The sequence below is a fragment of the Thunnus thynnus genome, chromosome 5 (assembly GCF_963924715.1).
Source record: "Thunnus thynnus chromosome 5, fThuThy2.1, whole genome shotgun sequence".
In the NCBI taxonomy this organism is placed as follows: domain Eukaryota; kingdom Metazoa; phylum Chordata; class Actinopteri; order Scombriformes; family Scombridae; genus Thunnus; species Thunnus thynnus.
Genome location: NC_089521.1, coordinates 21,593,331 through 21,607,612, shown reverse-complemented (window position 1 = coordinate 21,607,612; position 14,282 = coordinate 21,593,331). Strand labels below are relative to the sequence as shown.

The window sequence follows — 14,282 nt, the reverse complement described above, 5'->3', positions numbered from 1 at the left end:
ATACCTTGCAGATAATTGGTTATTGTGCATTGTAAAGATTTAAACAGGTGGATTTGTGAACAAAAATTGATGTTTCCTCTTCACATCATTCCTGGATAAAATGCTTTGCCAATTACCATCAACATTTTCACTTCATTTAAACTCTCTTAGACCTAAAAACTGGTGTTATTATGACAAATATCAGCTAAGCAGAGAGAGAACACCCACCTTTTCTTGGTACTGCCTCCTGGAGGAGTCCAGAGACTGAATGAGTGCAGTCGCATGCCCAACAAACATGGCAAAACAGGTAGCACCAACAATCATGCTGAGGATAGTGAGCCACACGTCAGCCATGCCTATAGGAGGGTACAAGCCGTACCCGATGCACAGCATGTGGCTCATGGCCTTGAACAGGGCATAGGAGTATTGCTGACCCCAAGTGTCATTCTGCAGGGGATAGAGGAAAAGAGAAAGTTTATCAATATCCACAGCATTAATGCTGCAGCACATCTGTGTGAGCCTTTTCATAGTTTAAGTTCAAGACCACAGAAGAAGCGGCCTTTTTTCCAAGGATGACGGCTTTGACGTGCCCTGTTGAGGGGCTCAGACTGGCACAAAACACCACCTGTCTTTCAGTTGCTGGTATACCATTTAATAATCCAATTTGTGTTCATGCACATTATTATATTCTGTTGTGTCACACTGGAAATCAATATAGCTTATGTATAAATAGTTGGATGTGATTATGGTGATTATAGAGGAACACATTTTGATGCTGTCTGACTCATAAATAATCCACTTACCACCATCTTGTTTCGAGTGACCCAGCAATCAGGAGGGAAGTCCTGCAGCATGGGAACCAGGAACTGCAAACAGCCATCCCAGTGACACAGCAGCAGCATCATACCAATCAGGTTCATGATGCGCACCATGGCGCTGGCCAAGTCATAGGTCATATGGAAAACCTGTGACACAGATTATCAGTATTAATGCAAGTGAAACAACAAAACAAATATCTCTTTGTAAATAAATCTAGAAAATTTCCATTCTCTCTCATGCAATCAGAGGATTTGAAAAATACAGGAGGTGCTGTGTGGTGCCATAGCTACAGGGGTCCTATTCCAGACCACACTATTCTTAATCTTCTATAGACAACCAGAGGCTATTTCAGTGTTGCGTAAGCATTTGCAAACATTAATGGCCTGTGGGGAATGCAGCCTTAGAGGAATTATAAAAATAAGATAATGTAGTGAAATGTCTGTTGCAGCAAGTTGATTGTTCTTTTTTGAGTCTGAAGCACACAAACAAATTAACTCTACAGCTTTAAGAATATGAGCCTTTGTTTTTACAAAGAGCAGCATCATGTATTTCCCCTAAAAGAGAAAAATGTAATACTCCAGACGAGGTTATAAGTTATGAGAGATCTGCTAGTGCATGGGAAATCTAATCATTTACAGTACTTTATTCAGATGAGCATAAAAAAGGATGCACTTTCATCTAGTGTGAGGATCCACAGAGACTATCCCTGCAGGATCTACCTCTTCCCACTGGTGGATGTAGCGAATGAGTCTGGAGAGGCGCAGCAGCCGCAGCAGACTGAGGATCTTGGTGAAGCGGACGATCCTCAGGGCTCGGGCTGTTTTGTAAAAGTCAGAGTCGATGCGTGTCTCTACGATGAGAAAGATGTAGTCCACAGGTATGGAGGAGATGAAATCCACCACGAACCAGCTCTTCAGGTACTTGATCTTGATCTGCTGCGGGTCCAGGATGATCTCCGTGTTGTCCTCCCTGACGATGCCCGTGCGGAAGTTGAGGACCAGGTCCATGAGGAAGAAGGTGTCCGAGACTACGTTGAAAACGATCCAGGGTGGCGTGTGCTCATCCTTGAAGAAGGTGATGCCCACAGGGATGATGATGAGGTTTCCAACCATGAGAAGCAGCATGGTCAGATCCCAGTAGAACCTGAAACACACAGCGACACACGTAACTCACATTATAGATAACAGCAGGACAAAGTCACTGTGGAACGCTACTTAAAATTAAGTACAAGCTCAACTTCACTCATACCTTACCTGACAGAATTACTGTGTTAAATATTTTATGTCAGTATTAGTGACATTCAAGAGACTGCGAGAATTACTGTTTCCGTTATGAGAAATCTGCAGCTTTTTAAAACATATTTTTGAGTATTTTTATGTCTTAATTAGAGATTTGACAGTGGTGGACGAAAGGAAATGAAGGGAGAAAGATGATTAATGATATGCAACAATGCTGGAATGCTGACGTTCGTGGTTGGCGCCCAAACCCCTAGGCCACCAGAGCACCCCATCAGTAGCTTTTTTGAAAACTGATGTTATTGTTGATGATATTCGTCTTTTTTTTTTAAGCAAAATCACAAATATTTCCTGTTTCCAACTTCTCAGATATGATGATTTGATACTTTTCTTTGTCATATATGACAGTAAACTGAAAATCTTTGGATTTTAGACTGCTGGACTGACTGTCAGTCCGACTGTCGGATAAAACAAGCAATTTAAAACGGTAGTGTTGAGCTTTGGGAAATTTGAATGAGCATTTTTTTGGACATTTAATAAACAAAAGGATTCATCAATCAATTGAGAAAACAATCACCAGGTTAATCAGTAATAACAATAATTGTAAGTTTCCGCCATGTTAAGAGTAACAATTGTCAGCAGTTTGACCTTTTTTGTCTATTTTCTTTAAGTAGAAAAGTGGAAAAAAGTCTCAGATACACAGGGACAGATGATGAATAGACACCAATGTTATCAATGGTTGCTGTTCAGTTCTCACAAAAGATTTTTAAAGCGTCTGAGTGTGTGTGTCTTTGTGAATACTGAATATGTGCTGCATATTTAAAGCACTTGTGGACGTGTGGGAACTTCAAATAGAAATTTATCTCTGTGCAACTTGCAGTCTCACAACGGAACTCAAAATCCAGTAGATTTATGTTCAAACGAGCAGAAACAATGCTGCCTGAGCATAAACATTAACAAAGCAAGTAATGGGGTTGATTCAAGAAAACAGTGGCGGTGCTCTAATTCAGTTCAATATTGGACTTCTGGCCAGAGGGACCGGAGAAGAAAAATGGGTTATTGGAATTCATCTGAATTGCTCACGAGGAAATATTGATTTTCACAACTAACTTAATCCTCAAGAATCTGTTCAATTCCATCTATAACTGCAATGAAAAGGGGCCTCTTTTTTTTGTTGTGTTTACAATAAAGTCACCAAGTTTTCATAGTTTTATTTACAAGTCTGACAATTATAGTATTATAACCTATAATATAATAGTTGTGTAATCTCTGGTTGTTTCAATTTCGCTGTTCACCATTGTGCAATTTGATATATGAAGTAGTCAGATGTCTATATTCCCTTTATTTTGCATACTGCTTTAATATTCTCCTTGCAGTAGCTGATGTATAACAGAGTCCATATCAGTGCACCTCAAGGGAAGCATGCAGTAATCAGTAATGTACAACTCAGCCACACAAAGGCCAAGCAAGATATGGATACCGTTTGTTTACCAATTACAGTGTTGAGTGTGCGTGTGTGTATGTGATGAGAAAGCATGCATGCGTGTGATTGCATGTCCGATCAATTTCAGCGTCCTAATTAACCACTGATCGATCCAACAGGAGCCTGACACACCTGCAGACCAGCACAAACTGCAGCGGGAGCAAGTCAGACCTACGAGGACGCATGCATCACACCACTTAAGGACAGTCGTGGCACACAGTAACTGCACTATGACTGTACTGATCCAAACAGTTGCTGCATTGAGTGGGAGAGAAAGATGATTGAGTGTTATGAGATGATGATGACCACCAACCAACTGACATTGTAGCGTTCTCCGGGCTCAAATAATTGTCCACGAAAGATGTGACTGACAGTACAGATGTGCCCAGGTTATATCACAGCCCAGATTTTTACCTATTCCAATTAGTTCCACTCAACCTTCACAGGAGAACATGACAAAAAGAGGGAACCAGTGAGGACATGTTGGCCATTTGTTCTAATCAGCTTTCTGTTGTTCTCTGCCAAACAAAGCATTTGCATTCCTCTCTTCATCTGTCCGTTGTCTCTGCGGTGACACACTGGTCCTAATTGCACTTCCCCTCTCTGGCTAAATCCACCGTTATCTCCTGGGAATCCATGTCATCTCCAGAAGTCAGCTCCCATCAGCCAGATGTTGAGTAGTTAGCATTACTGCTCTGCACACGTCACTGTGCTGCAGAACGCTGGAACAGCTGGATCAAAAAAAAAAAAAAAAAAAAAAAAAAAGAAAAGGTCTGCAGGGGACAGTGCATTACTGCCGTCCCTTGCAGACCATCCTGTTTGTTCATCAGATGACTGTGCACGCAGCAAAGATCAGACAACTTGCTGCTGTAATCTGGTGTTACCATCAAAATAAAGCTGACAGTTGTGGGGTCTCTGGACCTCTCCCGGCCCAGACAGGAATCTTGCACTATTTGGGTCAGAGTGCAACTACGTTAAAGAGCATGAGAGTACAAAGTGAGGGGAGTTACAAGCAAAGTGAACACAAAAAGGCTTAAAATGGTGAAAGGAGCTTAGATCAATCAGGACAGCTGAAAAAGGGATCACATTTGTACTAGAGATACTTATCTCTTGCTGCCAGAGCGCAGCTGAAGCACAACAGCCTGCATGCAGCTCAGTGGCTTAACACACACCTGTACTGTGGCTCAGGCCCACCAGCAATCATATTAACCATATTTACGCAGCGTGCCAGTTCAGTATGTCTACTGCTATATCCGCAGAAAGCTTTAATAAAAGACAGCAGTTACTTATGATGTAAACAACTGAGAGACAGTGTTTAAAAAAAGACACAAAGAGAGGATACTGTAGTGGGCAGATGCACAGACACCCACAACTGTTATACATATCAGGAAGTGGATTTGGCTGTAAAAATAACCTGCAATGCTGGATTCAGTAGTGAAAATAATATTTTCTGGTGCAAAGGTTTGCAGGTCACACGCAGCACCTGTACTGTAACTTGAAATGGGATCTGGAGGCTAAAGTGTTCACCTTAAGAGGCACTAAAACCCTGCTCCTGCTCAGCTGCAAAGTGTGACCTGCACAGAGCATGAAGTAATGACACCTCATACACAGCACGGAGCTAACAGCTGGGCGTCCTGATTCCTCACAACATCATTTTCATTTCAATCTCTCTGTCTGTCTGTCCATCTCTCTCTCTCTCTCTCTCTCTCTCTCTGTAGGGTGTTTTGTGGTGTGTACCCTCCCCATCCACACCATCTCTGCTCCATTAGACTAATTGTCCTGTAATAATCTCCACTGATGTGTGCTTCTAATATCTTGAATGGTCATGTTACCCTATTTTGATTACCCCATTTCCAAGCCCCTGCTGCACTCTCTGTAATCCATTGCCCTCACTAAATGATAAAAAAAAAAAGTGTAATTCAGATGAGTGGAAAAAAACTGCAGTGACACACATCGGCGTACAACTGGCCGGTGAAAGTATGATGACAGTGAGCCTCAAGGTGAAATGTCATGAAAATCCCTTGATGGCGGTGATGAACAAAACGCTAGTTTGTATGCAGCATGCAATGAAATGTACAACAAGCATGCATGTATGCAGCACACGCTGTATGACTGGAAAAGCAGGAATTACAGGTTGGTGCACAAATTTAATTCATAGATACAGAAAATTGCACTTTTGTTTGGTTAGATTACCATATAGCCCACCTATTCTTGTGTGCATGATACACACACAGACACTTCTAGGCTAGGCAGAAGAGGGACTTAAATCCTTCCTATGTATGATATAATTTGGCTGTCATTGTGCTCATAAGAGGATTTTGAATGCTAGTCGACTCATTTACCGTACATTAATGTCTCTCTGTAAGAGTGGCCTGTGCAGTGTGTGTAGTTAAATCTTTAGCAGAGGATCATTTGCAGAATCTATTCAAGGTGTGTATGGATTACTGAGGCGCATTCAGTTTATGATACACCTACTCTGCACTGGCTCACACTCCTGATTATCGTGTTGCTTTCATAATATCATCATCACACTGATCAAAGAATAAACACCCCTGCTATATTTCAAAAGGGGATTAGTGTGTGTCTGTGATATTAAGTTTGTCTGCAGGCCAAAAAACTCAAAAACAAATGTGTGACAGGTTCACTGCATCACTTTTTTTTGGTAAGAAACCACTGATTGTAAAGAAAGGTTTTCTGCACACAATTTAGGCCTACCTAAAATCACTGTACGGGTGGATAATCCAGAAGCCAGCAGACTTTACTCGTTCCCTCTCATGCTCCACGGCCCTCTCACTCCCCAACATCCGCAGGGAGAATTTGTTGACTCCCGGTTGGAGCATCGCCCCAAACTGCCGGTGCATGAAGCCGGCTTGGTACAGCCGGTCGTCCTCAGGTATTATTTGCTCGGTGCCCTCCAACTTGATGAAACTTGACTGGTCAAACATAGATGCTTGCCCGGTTGCGCCACTCAGACCACCCGTTGCCCGCTGCTGGGCCCCGGGGCCGTGCTCACCGGGGAAGCTCTCGCTGACACCGGCATCAGCCTCCGGAATGAGGCGCCGCTGCTCCGTTGGATCTGACCCGGGAGGATGTCGCCCAGTGATGGAGGAGATGCTGCCTCTAAATAAGCGACAGTCCCCATTCAAGTTGGTCTTCACAGTAATGTCTCTTTCAAAGTCTTCGCTCCTGGCCTCCTCAATGCTCCTGCAACTGCTTGCAGGAGACGGAGAGGACAAATGTTTTAGCCGAATACTTTTCCTCTTAGTGTCCTTGTCGCCGTTGTCTCCTTCGTCAATCACGAAGGGTTTTTGCCCAATGTTTTGCGGCAAACTGTAGAGCCGTTTGCGCATGGAAGACTGGAATCTTTCCATTTTGAAGAAGGAGAAGAAATGCGCTCTAAGGGTAGCCCGTAAAAACAGAGGGATGAATCATGAATCTCATGCACTTGGGGTGCCACTGGAGGTAAAACAGTGACGGCGCATCCGCAGCACAGGTCGTATCTTATTTGACACTTGGGACGTGCCTCCCTCCCCAGGGTTCAAACATTGAGATGCGTCAACAATACGTGGCCGCTTCAATCCGACGGTCATGTAAAAGCGCTGAACAGGAAAAGCATGTAAAACCAGGTAACCCCACAGCATGTAGACGAGAGTGCATCAGGATGCAGCATGCTGAGCGTCGGACGTGCCGGAGTGGGAGAATGCTGCTGCTGCTGCTGCTGCTGCTGCTGAGCTCCTCAATGACAAAGCATGATCTCCACCTCCACAAAATATCTGAGCTCTCTGTCAGTGCAAGGTGATGACACACATGCACGCAGATGGCACCGGCATTCAAAGGGCGCTGACATCACTGATCCATCACCCCTCCCTCGCTTTCTAATAACGTGAATATCGATGGAGCTCATCTATCGGGTTGCCATAGGAGCCAGGATGGCACATGCGCTCACCCCACCCAGTCAGGACAATTGGATGGAGGATGATTCAAGGATGCGATCCAGCCTTTGAGTTGATGGTTCAGTAGTTGAGAGAAAAGCAGCGGGATGCCAGAGAATCCACAGTCAGGTCTTCATGCAAAAATCGTGCAAAAAATGTTTGTCGACGCGGCTGCATACTGAAGAAACTGACGGCAATACTGTGTCAAAATCTTCCAGCCAATATCTGCTGGAATTAATTAATAGATTGGACACATGTGTAGAGGTGAAATTCTGATTATGAGATTAGAAAGATAAGAGATATGGATGTTACCAAATTGTGATTACCCGTATGAAGGACAAATGAGGCAAAAATTTTAAAAAAAGTAAATACCATATAATACTTTACTAGCTACAGCTGTTCATTGAATTAAGCTGTAACATATTTTTAAGGACGACAAACTGCAACAGACAAACCAGGTAAAGCCTAGATGCCTAAAATCCATCATCATCACCCCTCCACACCAGCCTCATCTCTAACCTAACAGAGATCAAGATTTCCTGAGATTCCTCACTAATATGGTACAGCAGCTCAAACATCTAAATTGTGGAGGAATTCATTACTGCTTATAACACCACATTTTCTGCACAACTGTTGAACCTACAGTGTGCACTGGAGAGAAGTCAAAAAGACCCAATATTTTCCTTGTTATTGGAAGATTTATCAAACTTTTAGCACTTACTGTGGGTCTTCAAGCTAAAACATAACACTGGGCTACAACCTATTTGGCAACATTATGGTTGATGAATTAATACTTTTGAGTGTCTGCAGTGTTTCATTTTTATTTCCTGAAGACATTTTCATTCCTTTAAAAAGTGATGAAAAACTTCCCTGGCAATGACCAACGTAGCAAATAAATTTGGTGAAAGGTTGACAAGCTGGTTGCATTAAGTGGTATTCAATGCAAACGTCAATAAATTGATTTAAATTACACAGGAATTTCACATGGTGTTATGTCAACAGACATGAAGAAACGAACAGTTTGTTTCAGCCAGAATATTTCCTCATGATACGGTGACAATTTAATCCAAATGTTACATTACCACAGTTCTGGACTTCATGCTGATAATCTGCTACTAATATGCAACAGAGATGACTTTTATTTAATTTATTTTTCTTAATTTTCCCATCAGTAAAAAGTAAAATGGTACCAATTAAATACAATACAATAAAATAAATGAAAAATATATCTGCTCAAGTGGAATCTTTCCACCTGACTGCATATCCTCTATGTGTTCTCCTGTTTCTTTCTTATTTGTGTCTCTTTCCATCATACTTGTCAAAGCAATCTGAGTCTTAGTGTCAGCACTCAAGTTTGGAGTCTCTTTATCATGAACTGCTCAGATTAGGATTTCACAGTCTGTGCCTTATTTAGTGCACTCCTGTCATCACTCCTGACTATGTTTGTAGGCGGTAAAAACTCTTGTTATTTCTGTCATCTCCAACTTTGAGACACATGTGTCTCAATACAACTAAATTCACCTGGACAAAAGACTCCAACTTTTGAAAGAAATAACATGACCATGTAGGTTTTCATGTCATGTGTGTAAAAATGTCAACTTTACATTCAAACAAATGTGATCACAAGTGGAAGCCACCACAGACGAAACCAATGTCAAGGCAAGTGCATTAATGCTGTCATGAACCAAATGTGTACTTCAAATGATTTGAACTCCCTCACATGGGAAAACAAATACTATTTCACATTATATCAATTGTGAAACACGTCGTACAATATATTTTCAGAGAGATACATGTTTTTGTTGAGGAAGAAAGCCTTCATCATTCACCAACAAATCCTGTACATTTAGACAGACCACTTAAGTTGAGGCTGAGGAAGTGAGTAATAAAACAAGTCCAAAGGCAAGGTTACTGCTGTATGTGTGAAATCTATAAAAGTTAAACAATAAATCTCTTCAACAAACTTTAAATCAACCACTAACATTCGATATTAAATACAATCCACTGAACTGTTTTACAACTAGTCCATCAGATGGGTTTGACCTTCACTTCCTGCGTAGGAGATTAATCCACACAGACAGAACTACAAATCATTTTTGTCAAAAGTTGTGTTCTCTCTTTCCAGCGGTTTGCTTTTTTCAGGGTTCACAAAGTCACAGATGTCTCTTTGCTCTAAAAAGGGACAGTTTTCATTACTGTTTGAATCCCGCTGACATATTAATCTAGGACATGACATTACACTGTGGGGAATCGAGTCCAAACAATTAACAGACCCGTTTGAAAGGCATTAACACACAATATTTCATTATTCTCTAGCTGGTAATTATAACCGTAAAGTTGTAGAAATATTACCCGGGAGCGAGACCTGGACACTGGTGCTACCAGCCAGCAGGCATAATAAAACAGCTCCCCCCTCTGCTGGACTGGCGCAACTTTTTTTTGCTGATATTTTCCACTTTATGTGTTGACTGTGCTGCCCACTGCTGTTCAAGAACTACACAAAGAATGTGTAAAGTGGTTATTAAGTGTCTGTGTAAAATCATAAAATGGCTAAAATTACTGTTAAAATGACACAGTCAGTGAGTAATAGTACCGTCACTGCTTGGTACAGAGAGTTTAAAAATAATCTACCTTGCAAATGGAAATGGATCAGCTGCCAGCACAACACTGGGCTCCATTTGCAGATGACACCTGCACTAAAAATCACACACAGCAGCCAATAAATGTGCTGATTATTTGTATATTTGTCGCCACTCCTTTTATGGACATTTGGACTTTTCACCTCCACTTATTTATAATCCTGACCGGAAAATACAGCTGCATCCCTGTAATATCATCCAGAGTGTCACTTATTTCCCATAATTTCATATCCAATTCGGATATCCAATAGTGGAAAGAGAAAGTGGGTAGAGAAAAAAACCTTTCAATGCTTGAATCTATTGATGCTCTTCAACTGAAAGGTCTGGCCTTAGAGTATTTTATTCTTAATAAATTAGTAGTTTATTTGACATAGGCAATGCTCATTGATCAACAACAAAAACAAACAGGAAATGACCCAGAGTTAGCCAAGAAGACAAATTTTTATCTGTTGTCCCAGACCAAATGCTAAAAAGAAACCCCCAAAACTAGAATAAAATGACAAATCAAGTGTGTATTGCACTTCTTTGGATGCAGATCATATAAATCTGAGTCTTAACTGATGTTTTCCATTTGCCAGTGTGAGATTTTTATAGACCAAGAGCAGATTTTGAATAAAGGCCTTCTGCATTCCTCTAGTGTGAACTTTATCTTCATGTTCCACCTGTCTATTGCAACCCAATCAAAATCTCACTAGATGGCGCTGTTCTCTGTAAACTCTTTTTTTTCTGCATTTCAACAGGATGGCATGTGTGCAGTATTTGATGTGTTTTGCAAAGAAACCAGCTCAACAGACACACTTTCTTTTTGAGATATTTATTCTTAAAAATGACTCTGGGATCTTGGAATTGCTTCACATGTGTCAGTCCTGACGTGGGCCTTTTTTCGCCGTCTCCCACGTCAGCTGTAGAGAACTCATGCAGCTGTATAGTATGCCATCAACGCTCTACCGTGATCCTACTAGTTTAAAGCTTTGTCACAGAGAAATCAAAAGCTGCAATGGTTTTCAATATATTGATATGGATAATAATTGCATAGGATAATAGCCATGCTGTACAATACACATAATTATAAAACAATATGTTAGAATGATTAGTACAGATTTCCTAAAGTAGGTTTATACAGTTTTTCATTATTCTCAACATTTAAGTGCATCATATAATATGAATAATCTTTATATTTGATGGTGATCTGATACATATTGTTATAGTGATTTAATACATACAGTACATACATACAGTAAACCTTAATCAAATTTAGAGGGACATTGCAAAGCCCTTAAAATGTAATAGATATTATCTGATAAAATGATAAAACTTAGAAAACGGTATGCAGCGGAATGATAAAACTGTACACAACTGTCATACCAGATTATGGTGGCGTTTTCTTTTACATTGCCGAGTTTTGTTTTTCCTCTAAAACACACAGTACAGATTATCTACATGAAGCCACTCTCAGAGAAAAGAACCAAAGAAAGCCATTTCTGTATCAAACAGAAGGTCAACATCTTGCATGCATTACTGTAGAAGTAGTAAAAATGTCAAATTATTGGATTAGAGGTGGAAAAAAAATCATAAAACGTCAACAATTGCATGCAGCAACAATGGTTATAATGTTAACAATTCAATAATGATTTGAATATCTCCTGACCTCGCTCCTTCATACAATAAAATCATAAGGCATGCCTCATATAACTCCTCCACAACCATACTTTTAATGGCAGATAAATCCTATTAACAACTGGTATGGATTCCATTCTTGTTTACCTTCATATGGTCAATACATGTGTAACGTAACCTGCAAATAAAAATGAAAATGCGACTCATTAGCCCAGTTTGACTGTAGTGTTATTTTGGTTGACAAGAGTTTCAAGTGGTAATTTCATATAGTGGATTTGTTGCCACAGGCATGTAATACATATTTATCATCAGGCTGACAATTTCTTCCTTTTAATAATTCAATACTTACTCAGCAGACAGCTGCTCAGTTTGTGTTCCTCTGGCGGAGGTTCTTGTCTTTGTGGTTGTTGGTTGAATTAGTTTTCCTTTAGCAGGGAATAAACAACATAGTCAGTTCTCACCTCAGATAACAGTACACTATAGTGCTGAAACTGTAAGTCATTGATAAAGTGATTGACTGAAAGTGTTCAATTCCAATTCTAATATCTGTTCAATCACTGTTGTCATTCATCAAATAAAAACATCAACAGTTTACCTTTTGTCTGACATTATAAATTGGATGCTTTTGTCTGCTGATCGGAATAATGAACCAATTTTAAGCCTTTTTGGGGCTTGGACAATTTTTTGACATTTTATAGGCTAAATACTATTATGTACACTCATATCAGGAAAAGAAACTGTGGCTAGACTACAAGCGGAACTCCACTGATCTTGATGTGGTGTCTTTTGTGGCTTTGAAGGGAGTTTTGTAAAGTCTTTTGACAGAAAGCTAGGTGTGAAGAGTTTGAAAGATGTGGTTGTTCACCAGGCAGGGAGGGTTTGATGAAAGATGTTATTGAGTTGCACTATGGGAAATGTAGCAAATGGTGCTTTTGGTTATTGGCCAATACTAGGGACTTAAAGTCTTCTTCTTGCTTGTCCCCCAACTTTATAGAAATGCAATACTAAATCACTAGAATACCACTTCAATCAGTGATGAAAGTAACACTTAGTTGCAGCTCTACTGAACACTAAACAGCTGATCACATGAACACAAACTGTAGGAAGAGAAGTATACCAGATCTGGGTATTTTAGCATTATTTTTAATCTACAATCTTAGTGCATCATGGGTGAGGCTTCTCTACTCAGGACACTTCAGATTTTATTTATTTTTGGTTTATTTTCTTATGATTTATTTGAATGCTGCAAAGCACAGCCACATGATGCCCCAAGCTATTTGTGCCCCAGATTTGGGGTATACTATACACTGAGCTCCAAAGACAGTCAAGAGAAAATAACATGATGACAAACTACAACAGAACACACATTACCAAGCTAAACAGAGCTATGGTGGCGAAGGTAAAATGTTTATACTTACACTGGTCCTGCTTGGTCATCATCTGAGGCAACAAGGGAAAATATGGAGAAATTGAGGACCAAAAAGTAAAAGAATCGCAAGGAAGTTGCACACGTTGATGAAATGACAAGATGCTTTTTTTTGTTTGTTTTTTTTACAGAGCAGTAAAAACAGCAACATGTTACAGTAGCTGTGACTGACAGATTGTGCTTTTTCTATGTTTTTTCTGTGTTTCAGCTGTAGTGTATGTGCAGACTGTGTTATGGAATGAAAACGCAGCCTAGATGAAGAGGAAAAAAAATAGTAAATAACAGGCTTTCATGCCGCAGGAAAACCAGCTCGAGGTCACTCACAAACACACAGAATGCAGTTAAATCCAGCACACAACACCACATGAAAACGCATGAGGAGGTGAGAACAATTACACACAGGCAAAATTTAAATTTTAAAAATACTGTTGTCATGCACAGACAAGCAGTGCTAACAAAGCAAACATTGGTTCACTTGAAAGCAGCTCCATCAATGTCAGCCCTCTATTGTAGGTAATAATTAACTGTAGCGGTGTGAAACAGTGACAGTATAAATGACTGATAAACAATGAAATACTTTCAGTTCCTTAGTGACTCGCATGCCATTTCAATGCTGCAGTAATCATGAGTTAGATGCAATAATAAGGAGTTATTGTTGATAATAAATAAAATGGTAAAAACTGAACTCGACACTAATGTTCAACACAGAGCAACTCAACAGAACTGTGTACTGTGCTGTGAACTTGAAGAAGACGAAGCTGGATGCTTATTGAAATTCATGAGGCATGCAAAGTCTCACACTTACCACAAACACGGTTTAGGTTATGCAATTTGGGGAAAGGGGAGGATGGGAGATATTACAATAATCTGTTAAAATATTCAACAGCCAAAGCTGACCTAATTTAAAGAAATGCAAGTAAAATATGAATTATTAACATTTCATACAAGGATTCTGATGTATGATTCATTTTGTACTGCTACTAAAACAGTGGAGATTGTCAAGGTGACTTAAACACTCTAATTTCTGACCATTAATAAACCGTAATGATAATATATTCTTATACGGTGACTGTCAGTGAGAGTCACTGACAGCTCTGAGCTGTCATTCATTCGCTGCATGTTGCATATAATCAGCATGTGACAACATCAAAA

General features: G+C 40.1%; 1 protein-coding gene across 4 annotated transcripts in view; it reads right to left on the bottom strand.

Moving 5' to 3' along the window:
- LOC137183212 (neuroplastin-like) overlaps positions 1-14,282 on the bottom strand; it is a 33,291-nt gene that overhangs the window by 8,223 nt on the left and 10,786 nt on the right. Inside the window, exons 1-4 of one of the 4 annotated variants that reach the window (XM_067590097.1) lie at positions 6,232-8,579; positions 1,518-1,941; positions 783-944; positions 208-426 (exon numbers count right to left, since the gene is read on the bottom strand). In XM_067590097.1, the coding sequence (XP_067446198.1) occupies positions 208-426; positions 783-944; positions 1,518-1,941; positions 6,232-6,887 (1,461 nt within the window). In that variant the 5' untranslated portion in view covers positions 6,888-8,579. Of the gene's footprint in view, positions 1-207; positions 427-782; positions 945-1,517; positions 1,942-6,231; positions 8,580-10,885; positions 11,883-12,053; positions 12,130-13,122; positions 13,145-14,282 lie in introns of those variants that run through there. The other 3 variants (XM_067590098.1, XM_067590099.1, XM_067590101.1) reach the window with 3 other exon arrangements.